General features: G+C 42.5%; 1 protein-coding gene across 1 annotated transcript in view; it reads right to left on the bottom strand.

Moving 5' to 3' along the window:
* Nucleotides 1–5,293: 5,293 nt before the first annotated feature.
* Nucleotides 5,294–19,650, bottom strand: part of ptgfrnb (prostaglandin F2 receptor inhibitor b) — a 38,513-nt gene continuing 24,156 nt past the window's right edge. Inside the window, exons 11-15 of the mRNA XM_088291946.1 lie at nt 19,034–19,141; nt 8,614–8,800; nt 7,464–7,582; nt 7,326–7,376; nt 5,294–6,111 (exon numbers count right to left, since the gene is read on the bottom strand). Of these exons, the coding sequence (XP_088148072.1) occupies nt 5,999–6,111; nt 7,326–7,376; nt 7,464–7,582; nt 8,614–8,800; nt 19,034–19,141 (578 nt within the window). The 3' untranslated portion in view covers nt 5,294–5,998. The remainder of the gene's footprint in view (nt 6,112–7,325; nt 7,377–7,463; nt 7,583–8,613; nt 8,801–19,033; nt 19,142–19,650) is intronic.

Raw genomic sequence — 19,650 nt, 5'->3', positions numbered from 1 at the left:
AGATGCTAACGACAGAAGTTTATTTAAACATCATTAGCTGGATAATTTACTATTCAAATCTGCTTACCTAATTATGGTCTTATTTGTCTCCTTCTTCGTCTTTCTTCTTCTCCACAAACGTGCCCAATGCCACCGTTGGTGTTACACAATACTATAAAACTTTATTAATATCGCGCATTTCGCAACAGCTGGAGCTGTAGCAACGCACTTTCCATACGGTGTAATATAAATTAGCGGTAAATTAGAACCCAAATTGAAAGACATAAACAACAGAAACCAGAAGAACAGCGACAGCCTCATGTGGAGTCGAAAGCTAAAGAATGAAAATGCGTCTTCGAACGAGTTTTAAAAGTGGACAGAGAGGGGGCTTAACTAAAATGTTTCATCAAAGACCAAAGTTTTGTTTCCTAAGACTAAAACTAAAAGTAGCAGCGCTATAAATGAGAATTGAGAAATCGTGGCATTGTTTCGTGAAGTTATTCAGGGGTCATGCACTGCGGAAGACTCACACGAGTTTTGACAGCTGCGTACGACTTCAAGTGACTTTCCTGATCCCCTTTCACTTTAATACTTCCCTTATGGAGCATTAGCTCAGATCCGTGTTTTCAAATGTGGAATTATAGCTAGGATGTCAATACACACTGTTGGCGATTAGCGTGGACGTGCGTGTCGAGACGCTTTACCCTCAGCAAAAGGGGAAAAAAATTCAACTATGACCTTTTACATGCGCAATACCCGATCAATCCCTCAGACGCATATTCAATATTCTTTTTGTCCTTCTGACATGCGTGAACGACAATTAGCACGGTCACGATCAGACGCATTCGTCATCAAGGGTATTAATAAGCGTTCGTTAGATGAGGCAAGCAGTATTGCAGCATGTGCGCACGACAGTTGCTGCAGGCCCATCTTTCAGCAAGCTATTAGCTGGCAGCACGCCAGCCTCGACTCAAATTCACACGACCAGTTATTTCTGTGCGTGCGTGTGCATGACACACCATGTAAGGTTTGGTCTTGCTGGATGGAGGTGAGAGCGTTTGCGACAGCTATGACGCGGTCCAACAAAGTTCATGGAGAATGCTCGGAATGAAGTGATGAACTCAAGCTCCCCCTCTACCTTTTTCTCGGCCAATTAAATACTAGAAGATGATTTTGATGTATCATATAAAATATTTGCATCCTGGAAGCACTTACCTCAGGTCAAAGCTTTCCAACATGTGGCTAAATCACTGCTTTTTGCAATGTCTAAATGGGCATGTCGATTAAAAAAAAAAAAAGTGCGTTTAGAAAAATAAAAGTTAGCAATACGAACTGTGCTTTTGGAAATTCTCAGATGTGAAAAAAAAAAAAAAAATAGTGCTGTCAAGCGATTACATTTTTTAAACTAATTAATCGTGCAAAAAAAAATCTGTAATTAATCGCGATTAATCGCATTTTTCCAATACTATTTTTTGTGAAGCTTTCAACAGGTTTTTACTTGTACAATATCTTGTAATTTATGTCAAATCACCAAATCTGAAGTTTATTTTAAATCAGAGATGATTCTAATTGCTTTCTTTGATCCTTGAATATGATCTCAATGGAGTCATCTTCTCAAATTCTCAAAATTTACACAGTACATTTAGTTGTAAACACCACACTCCAGCAGTGTTAGTTTGCAAGGCCGAGTGGTAATTTAAGCAGGTTATTTTGTTCTGAGATGATGAGCTAAAGATGTACAGCTAATACGGTACAATGTTAAAACCTGACTTTGCAAGATATGCAAATTAATTTTTGAAATAAATAAAACTGAGTTAACTGAGTTAAAATATTTAATCGCGTAGATTAAAAAAAAATTAATCTTGAGTTAACGCTTTAATTTTGACTGCCCTAAAAAAAATACAATAAAATACATAAAAAGATTAATTTGATTAATATAGAGGATGCCACAGTAGTTATGTTTGATTGATGTTAGCATCACGCGGGAGGAGGGTCTTCCTTGGAAAATAAATTTCCTCTATAGGGGATCCCTGGTTGAGAACCTCTTACTAAAAACACCAGAGTTAAAGCTAGATTAATAACCGCAATCACAAAGATCCAACAAATCGGTTAAATACTCCGTTTGAGACAACTACATTCCATTCAAGTTCAAAATTTCACGCCCTTGTGGTCTCTTGTATTGTTACAATCACAAAAGCGAACAAATTCCGAATAGAACAGCAAGTGCTCTGTTCTCCTTCCAAACACACACACACGCACACGCGGTCTCCATGTTCGTACACACATTCTGAATTTGGTGCATAAAAGATGCAGAGTGCAGTACAGCGGGCGCTTCCATCTGTGGGATGTGCTATGTCAGAAATCCAAAGTGAGGCCTCACTGTGCTCACTCAGGTGTTGCTTTTAATAAACATTATTTGCTTTGCTGGGCCCAAAGAACAAGATTGGAGTAAAAGCAACAAACATGCAGCGTTGATCCAACAAAATGTGCCTGGCAGTCAAGACAAAAATTTGGGTGTGAAGCGTGATGCCTTTTTGTTGTTTGTGGATAAAAGAAAAAGTGCGTACAAAGTGTCAGTCACATTGTTTTCCCTCATGTCAACTAGCTATTTTTTTTAAAATATGGGAGTAAATTAGGGCAATGCGTTAGGTTAGCTTGAGCAATTGAGGAATGTTTGTAAGTTATCAATCATCATTGATTAACTAATTAAAAACTGGCTACGTTTTTTTTTTTTTTTTGCTGGAATTAATGAAACAATAGTTAGCTTGATGGAGCGTTGACATTAGCTAGCAGGCTATCTTAAATTGAGCAAAAGACAACCAAACCAGTTGATTTAGCCTCCCTCACACAGGTTTCGCTGGATTAATTTTGATAATTTTCATTTTTTTGTGTTTTTTTTTAAAATACTTTGAAAAGTTTTGTTCTGTTTTCAGTTCAGGTCAGTGGTAGTCACTCATTAGTCATACCTATACAACCATGATGAAGAACTCTAAACAGTCACAAAATAGCATTTAGCTTTAAGACAAAAAAAAAAAAATCCAACATCTGCTCTAGTGAGGAAAGTCCTGGTTTTTCGGGAACGAGAACATGATGGAGCAGATGGAGCTCGTGTAAACATTCAGTGTTGCTCACAATGAAAAATAAGAAATAACATCACCTGCTGGGGAGAACAAACTCGCTGCCATTGTCCATCCGTTCTCAGCTCACCACAAAATGTCTCAGGAATGGCGCAGGGAGCGAGCACGAGCTGAGGAAGACAATCGCTAAAGTTGCAACGAGACGTTACTAAATGATCCATGACAGCAGTGGAGGCACAAAGCAGGACCAGGAAAGTGGGTCAAGTGGACCCTGGGAGAGCGCGGTGCAAACCACGAGCACGTGGAGCAGACGCCACCAGATCCCACTCGTCTCCACATAAGATGCAAATGAGAGGGAGCGGGTCGGATGCAGAGACTGGCGTTGAAGAGGTGCGAAAATCAAAACCCGGGAGAACAGCCGAGGCTCATCTGCATTTTCAATCAAGAGGGAGAGGCGAGGCCATGAAAAGATGTGCGGAAGGCCAGCGGAGAAAGAGAAGCCGCAGACAAATGGAGGATGAGAGAATATCAACTAAATATGAATCCCGGAAGACGAACGAGAAGAAGTTAAGATGCAGCCCAGTGTTGAATTATAAAACAGTCGAGGCGACTTTTTGAAGTCTTTCCAAAACGATTGATGGCTGCAACCGCACATGCTGACGAATGGCAACGTGGCCCACATTTTCACCGTGTGGGAACGCCGCTCACAACCGCATCAGATGCTTTGGAAAAACTCATTTTCTGCAAAGCGCATGCGGGCCAGCCGGGGCGAGCACCCCTTGGCCCCCACCAAACAAAGCAACACCCGTTGCCTTATTGATACTCCAATCCATCTTGTCGGCACCACACAAAAAAACGCACGTCAAGAGACAGCCACTTTTATTAGAACTGCAGATTGGACGAAAAGGGGAATTACACAACAAAATTGAAATCAGGCCTTTAAAATCTATTTATTTAAAAAAAAAAAAAAAAAATGAAATGACAGAACATGAAAAAGCGGGATGTCTGTCAGTGGCATTTGTTAAAGTTGACAATTTGGCACAGACTATTTAAATGCATTTCAATACGCGCGGACATGAAATAAGGATGCTTGCATACTGGGTGGTGCTCCATTTCAAAAGTGGAGCCGCACTTTCACAGGCGCCGTCAATCAGGCCCCGAGGACTCCGACTCAGGGCGAAAAATAATTCACAACCACGTAATATTGCTCATCCCAAGTTCACGTACGAGTCTCGCTTGCTTGAAATACGACTTGAAAGCTTGACAAAAGTCCATCAGAGCTGCACGATCCGATCCAAAACGACCTGGCCGCATTTTGTGCAATTCAACATGAGCAAACTACTACGGTGCCTTGACATACGACAAATCCGACGCAAGTTTGGCAGATTCAAAAAAGAGATTTCAAGCTTCATGGAAAATGCCACTTTTGGTTAAAGTTTACTGTCAAACGAATCAGAACATTAAGAGAATTTCATGATGTGTATTTGCCAACACATAATTGAGAACAACAAATATTTGACAACACATGAAGACAATATTACTGAACTGAGACATATATTCTTTATCCTTTGCACACAAAAAAAAAAACACAGCGTACTGGATCACTTTCAGTAGTTGTGAAAGTCCTCTTTTTGATTGTGTCTTCATGACCAAAATGTATTGTCACGATTCAGAACGGATTTCATTCTTTACTTGATATGAATTTAGGTTTTCCAAAGTAAATTGTTGGGAGCAATTTTGTTGAATGAAAAATATGACAATAATTTGTGTTTTCTTTTGGGGGGGGGGGGATGCTGGAACGGATTAATACCATTTCTATTCATTTGAATGGGGAAAGTTGATTTCAAATATGAGTGTTTGGTTGGTTATAGAACAATTTGAAGTCGTATTTCAAGGTACCATGCAATGTTACTTAAAAGAAAAAAAAAAAGCCACTTAAGAAGTTCTGCAAACGGATTGGCTGTGCTTCCCTTCCGCAGAGCAAAGATGGAGGATGCATTCATTGTTGAAAGGTGAAATGATTTATATTGGTGACAAATAAAAAGCGAAATTTTATATAGATATATATCTTTTTGAACACATGACTACAGTCGTGGAGTGACAGCAACTTTTGGGAGTGTTTGATGTAACCCTGAAAACAGATCCCGTTGCTCACTCAGTGCTATAAAACACAACATGCACACTGGCACGGTGCACGCAACACGCACAAAACATTTCTCGAGAAGTGACATCACACACGCACACGCACGCTGCATGTCTCCTTGGGATGCATAAAAATCTGTTCTCACTTTAAAATCTCTTAATTTTCAAAAAAACTAGAGCAGAGAATAAAAGGTAGTTTCCGTCCATTAGTTAATAGGAACACTCTGGGTTGCTAGTGCAATGCCGCTTGCGTGGGGGGGGGGGGGGGGGGGTGTTGACCTTCTGTGGTCTCTCCAAAGTCGCCACCGAAACGAGGCTCAGGCTGACTGAACAGTCACGTTAGTCGGCTGTGGGACTAGACAATAAGGTTCCATTTGTAACCGGCAACACATTCTGTTGGTATTCAAAATGTGGCACGGGGGCAGCCTGAGCTCTTCATTTGTTAGTGTTTGCTAAATAAGTGGTCCTTTATTCCCACGTGGCAGTGAAATCTCCTGTGCCTGTAAAAGTAACAAAACAAAATCCAAAAGAAAACCCCAAAAATAAAATACAAAAATAAACAACTGAGGGGAAATCCCTGCTCCTCCAACCGCAGATCTGAAATGGTCCCGAGTACCGCGGGAAGCACTCGGTCGGCTTCAGTTGGGCTCCCAAAGAAACGCGCCGCCTGTTTTTTACTCCCAACGTCCTCTGCTTGGAAACAATTGGGTGTCCCACAAGTCGTTGACGGGAGTGAGTCTGTTGTGCGTTTGCTGTCTCCTGGGAGCGCTGCAGTGGGAGGGCGCAGGGGGAAGTATTTGTCAGTCCATCTCCAGGTCCATCAGTTTGTTGCGCGAGCGCGGGGTGTGCGCGGCGTTGCGGCAGCAGCACTGGGCACAAACCAGGCCCAGGACCAGCGAGAACAGGCCCACACCTGTACAAAGGACAAATTCAACAAATTCAAAAATATGACACTAGGTTCTTTGATTGTATTTTTTAATGATTATTTTTTATTTTTATTTTACGGATGCATGCCTATTGCTGACAATTTCCCCATACAAAATAATTTTTTTCCCAGGCATTCGTTGTACTAACAGGAATTAACACAAGTATAATATGAGGGAAATAAGTTGTAATGTTGCATCGACAAATTGATGACATTTAGAGGAAAAAGAAAAAAAAGAGTTGTTTGGAGAATAATGGCAATTTTTTTAATCCAGGAAAAAAAATGGCCATCATGCACCAAAAGTATTTGCCAACCACGAAAATGATGTAGAAGAAGAAATAGAAAAAGTAAAAAAAGAAATGCCTCGTCATGCGCTATATAAATAAAATTGCATTGTATTGTATATCACAATCAAATCTGAGTTTTTAATTGTCCCAAAGCTACGGTACGGAGGAGTTTTTTTTTTTTTCTACGTAGAAATGCATAATTCAATGCAAATGATTTTACAGACCCCCCCAAGCTACGATCTGTGAAGCCCCCTGGTGGTCCACGAACCTCAGCTTGAGAACCACTGCTTTCAAAAACTATATTTGCCGGCTAAAAATAACACACTGCTCCTTTTTACGGTGTTGCTACTTTGAACCGACTGCAAAGCAATCTCACGCTTCCAGTGGCGATTGTGCACTAAAAAACAAAACAAAAAACAAAAAAACGCTGGCGCCCTGACGTGAGAAAAGCAACGTTGCCCGTGTACAATGAGGTACAAGGACAACCTGCACATTAAAATGGCTTTACAAGAAAAGAACATGGGAGAAAATAAAGCTCTTGTTTTCCTTTTTTTTGACGCTACAACGACTCCGAACAGCTTTCACTCTTCTGGAACAATTTATGACAAGCTTTTTGTGTGATGAGATCGAGGTCAGGGCTTCTCCTGACGACAAATAGAAACGTTACACGTGAACACTACAACTGGTCGGAATTCTTCTTGCTGTTCTCCTGCCGCCTGAACTGCCATCCCTCCTCCACCGAGACTACAGATGCTTATAAAGCAAAATTGCCATCAATATTACAGCACTTTGGATTACACCCAGCAAGAGCAGCCTCAGTGCCAACTACGCTGATTTTATTGACTGGCGTTAGCAGCCTTGTTTAAATCCGCAGTCCAAAAACAATACGAGCTGTTTTGGAGTGTGTTATTTTACCTATTGATGCCGACACCCCATACAAGAGGGGCAACTGCAGGGACTCCCACACTGTAAAACGAAACAAGAAAGCAGAAGAGTCGGTAAATTTGTGTTGGGGAAAGAACGTCGTCACATCAGAGTGCACACACTCCTCACCGGCGAATCGGACTGTCAGGAAGATTCTGGAAGACGTCAACTCCCCGGCTTGGGTCCAGGCTCCCGTGGAGGCAGACAGGTACCAGGGGGTAGCGTCACAGTGGTACTCCCCGCTGTCGCTAGAAGACAAAACATATTAAGACGCTTTGAATCACTCAAGTGGAAGTAGAGATGGATAAAAAAAAAAATGGTAAAGGGAATCAGACTGAAAAGTAAAAATGTTGATTTGATCATTTGAATAAAATCGATGTTTGGACAACTTGGCACGATTTAAAAAAAAAATAAAAATCTCTGCACAAAACAGCGCTTCCTTCTTTTAACTCGCTCATGCTGAGAAGAAGAAAAAGAAAAAAAATATAAACATTTGGTTTTTGCTCCCGTATTTCAATCGCTCAACTGAAAGGTTCAGCATATCAAGATGCTGATTGGAGCAGTGGTCCCCAAACTTTTTTCTCTTTGCAGATTGGCAACGGGGGGGTGAGTTCTCGCCGCATATTGTGCGAAGCGGTTCTCGTACGACATATGTGGTCTGTTTTATTTTTTATTTATTTATTTTTTACTAACTTTGCTCGTATTATTAGCATAATGTGACCAAGACAATTAGCATGCGTCAAGAGTCCATCATGGAGAGAATCCGGTAACTTTTCAAAATAAAATATTTTCCAACCTTGACTAATTAAAAAACCGAAGGATTGTTTTCTTTCAGCTGTGCGGCCCGGCTCAAAGTGGCCCACGGACCGCTACTGGGCCACGACCCAGAGGTTGGGCACCACTGGATTAGCGAACATGATTATTGCACAGGTGTGCCTTAAGCTGCTCACAATAAAAGGCCACTGGAAGAAGTTCAGTTGTATTGATTGGAGCTTGCCTTTAAGCTGGCACAAGACGACGACTTATTTTTGTCGCCACCAAAAAATATCACTCCTGAATAAGACTTGCTTCTTCAAATCGGTTGCCGTCAACATGTCGCTTCTGCTGCTGCTGTTTTTTTTTTTTCTCAATCAATCAAAATATCAACCACGGCTGACTTAACCTCTCTCTATTTATGTCACGTTATCATCCGTCGCAGGAGTTGCAAAAAAAGTAACAAGCCTAAAAAAAAAAAAAAAATAAATAAAAAAAAAAACAGCTCGTCTATAAAGACACTCACCTGTCATGTGCGCCGTGGACATTCAGCGTGTACGAATGCGTGTCCTCCCGTTCGATGGAAAGGTCGCTGGAGGAGTTGCGAAACTCTTTCCTCACAACACCAAAGCGGTCAACGCTGGCGACTTGTGTCGTTGTCTGTCCACCACGAAGCCGTGTGAAAAACCAACGCACCTCGTAGGCCAAGTGGTCTGAAAGAAACACGGGCAGACAAGTCGTTGAAACATATCTTGTCTAGGATTTATGTCACCTGCCGAGGAGGGATGATGATTGTAAATTAGTTGTATGCTAACGTGTGGGCACATTTACGCGGGTATCGTACAAGAGTTGATTCATGTGCATAGCCCCTTTCGAAAATAAGTAATGTAATAAAAATTTTTTAAAAATGGAGGCGCTTCTGAATGTAAATGAGGTAAACACGCATGAGGATGTTTTTTTAGTACAGTAATAATTGTTTTGCGTCAGCATGTTTAATCAATATGGAATTTTGGAGCCTCTAAAACAGGTGTGGGCAAACTACGGCCCGGGGGCCACATGAGGCCCGTTAAGCGTTTTAATCTGGCCCGCTGAACTTGAAAAAAATTAAATGAATAAACCTTGTTAATTTTTTATTTTCTAAATATTGTGTTTTTTAAAGACATATATATTGTTGTAATGCTTTTATTCACTTTCATTTAAAATTATTTATTTATTTTTTCTCTCCGATGTGGTGTGGTTACCAAAACACTCCATCCATCTGCTCCTGGTCCGGCCCCTCTGTCAAATTTTAGAACCCATTGTGGCCCGCCAATCAAAAAGTTTGCCCACCCCTTTTCTAAAATTTATTAAAATTAAAAAAAATAAATAAATGAACAGTTTCTACGCATGGTTGATAAATGAGACCACTTGTGTTCTCAGAACATTTGCCTGTTTTAGCAATCTTTGCAGTCACAAACGGAATTGCAAAATAAAAAGCCCGCATTACAACACGATGACGTTTGGTGGCGATGACATTTTATGGATTAGTACCACACATAAAAACCCAGATTGCACAACGCCGTTTGGAGTTTCCTCCAAATCCCTCTGGAACGGGAGACATGCTGTCGCTCTGGCATGATTTGCGCTATTTATGCGTTTTAAGCACAACATTTACGGAGAAGTGTCACATTTAAGAAAGGCGGCTCATTGTGGTATTTTGGATGCAGCCCAGACGACTGACACGCACATGCACGGAGAGCCGCCTGAATCACAACCTCCGGAGCAGCTTCATCATTAACATGTTGGTAGGGGGGCGGCTGCTCCTCTCCCAGCGAGGGTGATAAAACTGACGGATAGGCAGCATAAGAAGAAGGATGCTGCTGAAGACAAATGGATGCAAACAGGGATGAGAGAGAATTATGATAATAGATGTAATCGTTGGAGGAGGGGAGAACTAATTATTTCGAGGAGAGAGAGAGAGCGTAAGAAACAGTCATTAGTGTGTCAGGGAGAGAAACTATTAGGACTGTGGAGCCTCCTACACACGTGCGCGCACTCTAATACACGTGCACAACAAAAATGCAAAAACAAACACACACGCATGGATGCAGACACAGACTAAGGCCCGTCAGAACAAGATGACGCCGTCATTTAGGAGACAAATAGACAACGCAAGCGCTGCAGAGGACCGAAACAACAGAGCATTTGCAAATGACAATGCGCAGCAGCAGCAGCAAAAAAAAAAAAAAAAGGCGAACAATGATGAAAACTATTAAGAGACGGTGGGTGTTAGGCGAGAAAATGATAGATGAAAAGACGAGGTGGAAGAGAGAAGAGAATGGAGCGAACATAATGAAGAGGAAAGAGTGAAGTCACCCGAAGCCGAGTAATGAATCACATCTCAACTTCTCCCTGGCAGGCTTGCTTCCTGAAGGAGGTTGAAAATTTGGGCGCTGCGGAAAAAACTAATCACGGTACCCGTTGTCATACGCCGGCCTTTGCGCCACCTTGAATGAAGACGCACTCTACAAAATGACGCGACGCTTAATTAGTCAATTGTGCCGTGGACTCGGCTTGACAGACGGAGTCCAGAATCGACTCTCATTGAGAGGATAAAATAAACCAGAACATATTTTCGAAACGATCGCATCACTTCAATGTCGAAGGAGGGAGGCGAACGACATCCGCTTATGAAATATTTCGATGCCTTCATCTCCAACAGATGTCCTCCAAGTATTTTGTTATGTCACGGCCTCATCGCCAAATGGACATTAAAAATAAAAACATTTTTTGCTTGAAATTTTCAATACATTTGCAAAAATTCTCAGTTTTTGTCTAGTTTGACAGCAAACGTCAATTGTTGAGTGGCAATAAACAGCATCAAGGCTCTTTTTTTTTTTTTTTCAACAATCGGCCGTTTGTCATAAAGCGAGTTGAGTGTACTGCCACCATACAGAGCTTGTTTCTCAAAGTTTTGCTCACAAGTCAAAGCAAAAAAAAAAAAAAAATGATCTGAATGACGGCTCGTATGTCCAAAAATTCAAATCAGAGCACTCACTGTATTTGCAAATGTGTGTCGCAAGGTGCACTGAAATCTAAAAATGCGGCTCTTCGCCACCGTCTGACAACAATCGCCTTTCCTGTTTAATGATCAAAGTCATTTTGCACACGCAGAACTGGTCTATGAAGTCAGCTTGTTTTTGGTGACGACATCCTTGGTCGAGGAATCGAGTTATATTTAGTAAGCTTCGGCTTTTCTTACAGTTCGTCTTCAGTCCCCCCCCGCCACTATTTTCTTTGTTCTTGACAGTCGTGAATGGTGACGAGTGAGAATGTGCAGCGAGTAGGGACGGATGGAGCCGCAGGATTTGGAATACTTCGTGAGTGTAGAGATTATTTTGTTTATCACACAACCCTTAAATCAACAGCAGGGAGTCGTGTTTTGCCTTCAGCTTTTTTGCCACCACTACTTCCTCCTACAGGGCAATCAGAGACTCATCCAGGCCCCATATGGACCGACAGCGTCTGTCCTGCTCCATGAACGCACTCAATCCCGATTTTGGGAAGACGAATGGCGTGCCCACTGACGTGCTGCACAACAATTTGATAGGATGGAAATGTTGAGCCCAAAATATGGAAAGCAGACTGTGACCAGTGAACTTATTTTGGTGCTTTTAGTGCATACATCTGGTTTTGGAATTGTGCGCCCCCCCCCCCATCCCGGCATTGAAGTTGCCCATCGCTTATGGAGTGCAACTTGAGCACGATGAGCGATTTCAGAAACCCAAATAGAGGACGATCCAGTCAACCTGGCGAGTGAAGAATTTCAACGGCGGAAGCTTCATTGCGCGGTTTAAAGCGATGCGGTGGCGTCATTAAGCGGAGAAGGAGAAGCGTCGCGATGGCAAGCGAGAACTACGGCGCACCTCGAACTGACTATCTAGCTCTCGTCTAAGCTCATAAAACTAAAACGGCTGTCTGCGGAAATGAAAACAGCCTGATTGGATTTCTCCGGATTAATCCCTCGAGAAGACTCCAAGGCTCCAAACTGCCTGAAATTCAAACACAGACACGCAAAAGACCGACAATTACCACATGAGCTTATAATGAAAATGGCTGTGAGTTCTCTGCGCCATAAAGCAGAGCGGCGCTGGCAAAGCGGAATCCCGACAAAAGATAAAAACACCATTTAGCCTCTCGGAAACAAAAGCTGCCGGGCAGCAATACATCCCTCATTACTGCCGAGTGCTGAAAAAGATCTACAGGAGATGAATTCGGCTTCTTGCCTGCTTGCCATTTGGCCTCTTAACTAAGAGTTGGATTTGATATTTTGATATGCTGTTTGAGGCTTCCTTAAATTCTGCTTTAACTGCCCGGCTAATGGAGTGAAAATCATTGCATTCTTTTGCTGCGGAACATATTTCATTCATTTTACCGTCACCGTGTAGCTCTCTCGTCTCTTATTTGGCGACCGCTTCTTCCTTTTGTTTGCTCTTAATTTAACAGTAGCACAAGATGATTGATGTCTTGAGTCAAAAGTACACACTCGATTTGATTACAAATTAGTATTTTTTATCTTTGGGTGGGGGGCAAATAAATAAAGGACTCTGCGCATGAAATTTGAATCAAAGGATCAGCGGACAGAAAAAGCTGATTGGTTGAAATCAATCTGAGTGGTACATTTTGCCGAAGAAACGGAATTAAACCTTATTATTTTATATCGGTGCTTCTCAAATGGGGGGGCGGGTCCCCCTGGTGGGGCGCGATGCGATGCTGAGGGGGCGCATGTGACCCTGGGGAACATGCTTTTTTTTTTTTTTCGCTGTACAACAATAAAGTGTAATTGCACATCCACTCCAGTAGGTGACAGTGGCGCTCTCCTTGCGAGTATTAACTCTACGGTGTAGGTTTTACAAGGAAATGCTATTATTTATAGTTGCGGCGGAGAGTGTGGTGCGGTGGTGGTGGGCGGGGGCGCGAATTGTTTTCTTCTTGCTAGGGGGGGCATAACAGAAAATAATTGAGAAGCACGGCTTTATATCAGCAACCAGTTCAGGGTGTCCCCCGCCTACTGCCCGACGACAGCTGGGAGAGGCTCCAGCACCTCCCGTGACCCTTGTGAGGTGTCTTCTGGCTTTTTTGATACTTACGTAATCACCACTTTTGACATTCTTGGTGCCACTCCAGCAGAGGGACAAAACAATATTACCTCATTCACTGCCAGCCAAACGAAAAATGAAGGTACTTTTTGGCTTCTATATCCGTCAATGACAGTTGAATGAGTTCATTGAATTGCATTTAATTTTTGGGCATGCTATGGAAAAATTCTTGCCTCTGGTTTGAAATGTATTTGGTGTGACTCACCCCTCACCAATTAATTTATTACGTTTTCATATTTGTGACGCGTCGTTTATGCAACAACAAACATTTGCTCATGAAGGCATGACTGCAAATGTTTTTTATTCACACTGACAAGCAACCGAGGGGGGATCATTTTGGCCCTCTTTTCCCTGCTCTCAACAAGCTCTTTCTCCCACAACCCGGTAAACTTTTCACACCATTCTCAAGCCTCCTCTTCTTCCATTTCCTGGCTCCGCTATTCACCCTCCACCACTGTTGCTCACTTTAACAGTCTGTTTAGCGGCCTCCACTTTTGCCTCATTCGCTCCCTCTCCACATCACCACCTATTCTTTCACAAGCTCGTTCTATCTCCCCGGCCGGCTAACGGAGCGTGAGATTGGCTAATTAACGGCTGCCTGTCGCCCCTGCAAAGACAGCTGGGTAATTTGGTGAGAGTGCAGAGGAAGGCGAGGAGGAGTCAAAGCAGCAAAAGGAACGAAAGGAAGGGAAGATAGACTTGTGAGCCAAAAACATGATAAGATGCATTCATCCATCAGAGGCGCTCGAAAGCAACAATTTGGCAGGTGTTAATCACCTGCTCGGAGAATGTCACGACAAACATCTGAATGGTATTCGCTTCCGTTCGGCGGCAGCCATTATGGATTGATGGAGGAGCAGCAGTTGCACCTTTACGACACGTCTTTGAAAAGAGACGGAATAAATGATGCATACTATGCTCTTTGTCCACCTGTTAATGCCAAAGGTGGCTGACAACCTCAACATCCATCAGGTGGGCAGGTACATATGTGAAGCAGCAACCACAACGCCTTTTGGTTCCACTACTTTGGTGTCCTGCAAATACTGAGGTAGGCTTTTTAGGATGATAACCGCTCGAAGTTGTGTTCCACTTTAATGCTTTAATCTTGATGTGCTCTTTGAAAAGCCAAAAAAGCCTCAGGATGCACGGAGCTTTATCACCTCCTGCTACTTTTACAAAGGTATGTCTAATTAGGAGGGGGGGGGGGGCTTGGTGGAAAAGCTGAAAACACAAAGCGTCATTGGAAAAGTGGCAATTGTTCAAAAGTGAGAGTAAGAAAAAAAAAAATTCGAAGTGGTGATGTCATCATTGGTAAACACGATTGCAGTGAGTCTTAAAGACACATTGCCTTGAGTGCCGGAACATGCCAGTCATTCCGATCGGAATGAGAAAGCAAGTTGGCAAGCAGGGGCAAGCTAAGAGGATCAAAGTCATGAATGTTCATTACAATAATATGTTCAATGCGTATTCTGGCTTCGGACGAGCCATATATTGTTTATCTGTTTCCATCGTTACAGAGGTGCGTTACTTTGTCAAAATGTTTGTTATTGTGAAAAGCAAACCGGATGTTGTTGCGTAATGCACTTCCTGTTTAGCGACGTTATGATCGACTGCACACTTCGTCTTCTGAGTCAAGCACAGCCTGAATGTTTATGTTCTTAGTATTCTGCGATATGTCAGTATTTACATTCCGACATGTGTGCTTATGATTAGCCTTTAAGCTAGCGATCAGCGCATTAGCTCGGGAACGTTAGCATGCAAATTTGGCTAACTGTTTGTCACGTCGCAACAAGGTGTGCTACGTAATTTTGTTGTGTTTTATTATGAAACAACACTCGAGTATTTTATGTGTTTGTTGTTACAGTTTTACACCTTCCTGACTTGCTTCTACGTGAATAAATAGCAAGATTCATCAACAGATGTGGTCATTGAAGGAGTTGTCTGTCTGCCTAGCTGTAACGGGGACGTGTGCAAGGAGAGAATAATGCGGCATTATTATCCCAAACACGGCATTCTGATAAATTCTGCGTTTGTGGAATATGAGTTATGCAGCAAAATCACCCGTTTTCAGCAAGCGGACATTTTGTCACTCGCCGACTAAGATGACGTCACAGTTGCTGAGCAATCAGGAAACGGCCAGTCATGGCTCAGCTTGCGAACGTCACATGACCAAAGTCTGAAAACAGTCACATGGTTTCCTGCCAAAAGTAGCGGTGGCAAGACATTTGCTGGAGGTGGCAGTTGCCACCCCGTAAAACCGCCCAAGCCTTCCGCTTCGGGTTTTTGAATATTTATTTTTGAAATAAGCTCATGCATGCAGCACACCACAAACGATTGTCATCATCATCGTACTGCCCAACAGTAAAAAGCAGAATCAAAGGGGTGTGTAATGTACCTTTGTGTTAATAAGGCCCATCATAAAAACAAGCTCCAACAGGAGAGCCGTTCTCAACGGCCTCTCAGGAATGCTTCTGCACTCTTGCTCATCTGAGTTACAAATGATGACTGAGCACACAAACACGCACGAGAGACACCAGTGACGAGTCACGAATGACAATTGTATTTGGCAGAAAATACAAATTGCACAATAATTCAACTGACTGATTCTGATCCAGAAATTGACCACAGGATGAAATCCGATGGAAGTAAGTTTCCACACATGATATCATTATGTGTTCATTTACAAACAAAATACATTACGTAAAAAACATGTTCTTATTGGATTGGAAAACGGTTCTTGGTCGCGGTGGGGAGAGAGCAGCACCTTCTTCCAAAAAACAGCAGTTGAAAAATATGATAAGCGAGGTGGGTGGGGTTGGAGAGAATGTTTTTTTTTTTTTTTTGGGAGCGGAGTGAATCCACTGATGGAGGAGGCAAGCCAATGATTCTTCCTTTTTGTGCTGTTGAAGTCTTTTTTTGTGCTTGGCATCCAGCGCTGTTATACCAGATGGTTTTGCAGGACATGAGAATGAGTTCTAGAAAAGCTTGCTTGAAACGGATTAGGAGACAATTTGTGTGGTCTGAGGAAAAAAAAGATTCAAGACAAGATAGGAGCTTCCCGAGACTCCGCTCCTTGTTCTAGAAGAAACTGAAGCTCCAGCACTACGTTTAGTTGTAAGACAAGGTTTATAGCAGGGCTCATAAAAATTGGTGCCTACCAGTACCAATTAGCCCCCTTAAGACGTCACGAATCGCCAGCGGGCTTGTTCCAAAAATAGCTCAGCAGTGATGGGATGTTGTGAGTTTGTAGGAATGTCGTGCAAGTGATCATTTGAAAATGTAAACACATTTTTTTCTTCTGTCATACATCTGATTAGGAAGTGAGTGAATCTTTTATTTATTTATTTATTTTTTTAATTTGGAGGCCTGACTCCTGGTCTGAAATATTGAAGGCTGAGCCGCAATGGCTTAACAGAATACATGCATTGCTGTTGGGGGAGTCCGAGTGTTTTGCTCTATCGGCTCTGAAAGCAGACTGATTCGGAACCATGAGGGACGAGGAGCCGTGCATTTTCAGATAATTGAGTACGGCGCTCTCAAATGACTTCTGAAGCATGGAGGGCAACTTGTACACGTGGTAACGATTTCATTTTTACACGCTTTTTTTTTTTTTACTACAGGGGTCTTTAAAGAATGATCGGTATGCCTGGTATGATGAGAGTCCAATAAATAGACTGACTGCTTGCTTTGTATCTCATAAATTCCATGTAGCGCAGATTCATGACATTGTCGATGGCATTCATAATTGACTAAATACAAGTTCACCTCAATATCGGACCCCCAAATTTCCACGGGCGAGTTAGAAACGGGACTGATTGCAACATTGAGTATACCAGCCGCCAGTTATTATTGTGAGCAGGCGAGAGTGAAGCCTGAGGAAGCAAAGGCTTGGCTAGCCACCTCCGTTTGATGCACGTCACATGACACCAAGCTGCTTGCTTGCCTGTTACTTAACATTCAATCCTGCGTGCCACTCAACCTTGTCACCCGGGTCGTGACATTTACCTACCTCTGGGAATTTTGGTCTGCAAAATGGGCAGAAAAGCAATTGTGATTCCCATTTACTGACCTCAGCGGTTTCAACACAATTAAAGAACAATGCTGCTCCAGGGACAATGAATGCGAGAACTTTAATTAATAATCATCTGCACGAGGAAATCAGTGGCGGACCGTGCATTTCACACGTAGGCCTTCAGTGAAGTCCTACTTAGTCCAACTTGAATAAATTCCGCTCATAATGCCAACATTTATGACACCATGGCTGGACAAATGATATACAGAAAGACACTTATGCACGACTGAGTGTTGGACGATCTAGCTTCTCTTGAAAGGTCCGTCTTGAAAATGGCCTCGCAAGTGCATCTGCAATTAAATTCCCTCCTTCGGCCATTGTGGTTTGAAAAACGCAAGAATATATTTAAGATTTTCGAACGGGCGCCCGTTAGGACTTGCGGGTGTGTTGATTCCGCATAGCGCTGCCCCCCGACAAGTGAATCTCCAATCACAAGCCGCGTTGCGTCACCTTCAACGTGAGGCCAGCGTGAAGGCCTTACTGTCATCAAGCCGAGATCTGATTGGCTATCGCAACTGTCTATTAAATGTAAAAGCCCCTCATTCACACAGAACCGACGGCTGCATCGGCATCGGGCGAATAGTGCCTGCTCTTTTCTCGATTGTGAAATCTGCCTGTCAACACGAGCCAGCTGAATTCTGATTGGATAAAAACTCTCACCTAAAAATTCAACACTAGCATATAATATGACATAAATGTGAAGAATCTAATCATGATTTCTTGATTATGTTAGGCCCGCAGAGAAGCCCTTGACCGCCTACCACTGGTGGAAACAGTCCACGGCATTGGCCGAATATACTCACAGGGTGTACGCAACATGCATGCACACATTCACGCGAGGACCCAAGTGCAAAGAAACATGTTTACACATGTACAACGCACAACGGGAAACAACATCCGACTAAGAAAACCCAAACAAGCCTACAAGCGAGGAGGAGTGCGTTTGATCGATTTGCTCGAGGGATTTATTATAGAAACCATGCGACGGCTGGTGTAGTAAAGAGGCGAGAAATGAGGGGGAATGTTGACAGATGGGTTGAGGGAGGCAAGGAGTGGCACATGAGCTCATGTGACATGTTTACATTAACAGAATGGATGTGTGAGGATGAAGGGAAACTGGATGGGTCTTTAGACAGCAGAGGGGATGAAAGCTTGGCTTCATGGGAGAGAAAAGCAGTCTTGTAAGTATTGCGGACACAAGAAACAAAATCAATTCATTTGACCGGTGTTTGAAATACTTCCGCTACCGTGAGGTGAACATGCAATTTCTCACTATATATATAATTCTAGTAAATGCAACGCGTCATTAAAGCTATGAGTGAATGAGTTAACGGGGCGTGTTTGTTTGGCGCATTTACAGTACCCATAAAGCACTTTTAAATGCCGAGCGCTCTTATTAGCAGTGCTGCTGACTGACAGGTGAGCGCTGCACAGATGCAAATTGCGCACCAGAGTTGCAGTTCTGTATGTGCGTGAGAAAGAGGAATTTGGAGTGACAGAAAAAAAAAAATAAGGAACACTAAGTGACCGATTTATGACTTGCGATTATGAATGAGGAAATTAATTTTGCGTAGCACTGAATAATCATTAGAAGGTTATTTACAATTTTTGGGTACACTCTGGATGTTAATTCTTTTTCAAATAGATTTTGAGTAAGGGTTGGGCTTCTGGGATGACTTTGAATATATGTAATGGAAGCCTATGCATGTGTGTGTGTGTGTGTGTGTGTGTGGTACCGGTCTTTGGTGAGGATCCAGAGACGCGGAGGGAACATTTCATCTTGGCCGTTTGCCACGGATAAACAGTACTGGTGTCCGAATGGATGGCAATGGAAAAGGAGGGTCCTAAAAAAAATAACGTGCAGATATGCTTCAAGACAAACTTGTGAAATAAACATTCTTATTCAATCCTCTGAGGATTTCAGAAATAATGGAGAAATAAGTTACAACGGCAATAAGGTCTTGGGTCCCAGGAGAGGTTCAGGTCACTTCTGACATCATTCATTTAACCTAACATTTTGAAGAAGCGATTCAAATATTTTTTGGACTGCCCACAGTTTTTTTTTTTTTTTTTTAATAAAGGATTCTACATTTAGTCCACATTTCTTGCACGTGCTGCATAGTAGCTATAACAACTATGCCAAATGTTTCTTTTTTTGTGTGTGTGTGTGTGTGTGTACCATTCAAACACAAATTGGGGCCCAGCTGTGGAGAATCTGACCCAGGTTGTAAAAACAGAACTCGACCCTTTGAAATTCTTTTTCTTTGGAAAAAGAACACCGGTAAATCTTTTGGGAGGTGAGAGGAATGTTTGGCTTTCATGATACCGAGGTGACCCAATGAAGGATGGACAC

The sequence above is a fragment of the Idiotropiscis lumnitzeri genome, chromosome 3, assembly GCF_059441095.1.
Source record: "Idiotropiscis lumnitzeri isolate Australia: NSW breed Sydney's pygmy pipehorse chromosome 3, RoL_Ilum_1.0, whole genome shotgun sequence".
NCBI classification, from domain to species: domain Eukaryota; kingdom Metazoa; phylum Chordata; class Actinopteri; order Syngnathiformes; family Syngnathidae; genus Idiotropiscis; species Idiotropiscis lumnitzeri.
Note: the sequence above shows the minus strand (reverse complement) of the source record. Positions and strands in the feature narration are given on the sequence as shown.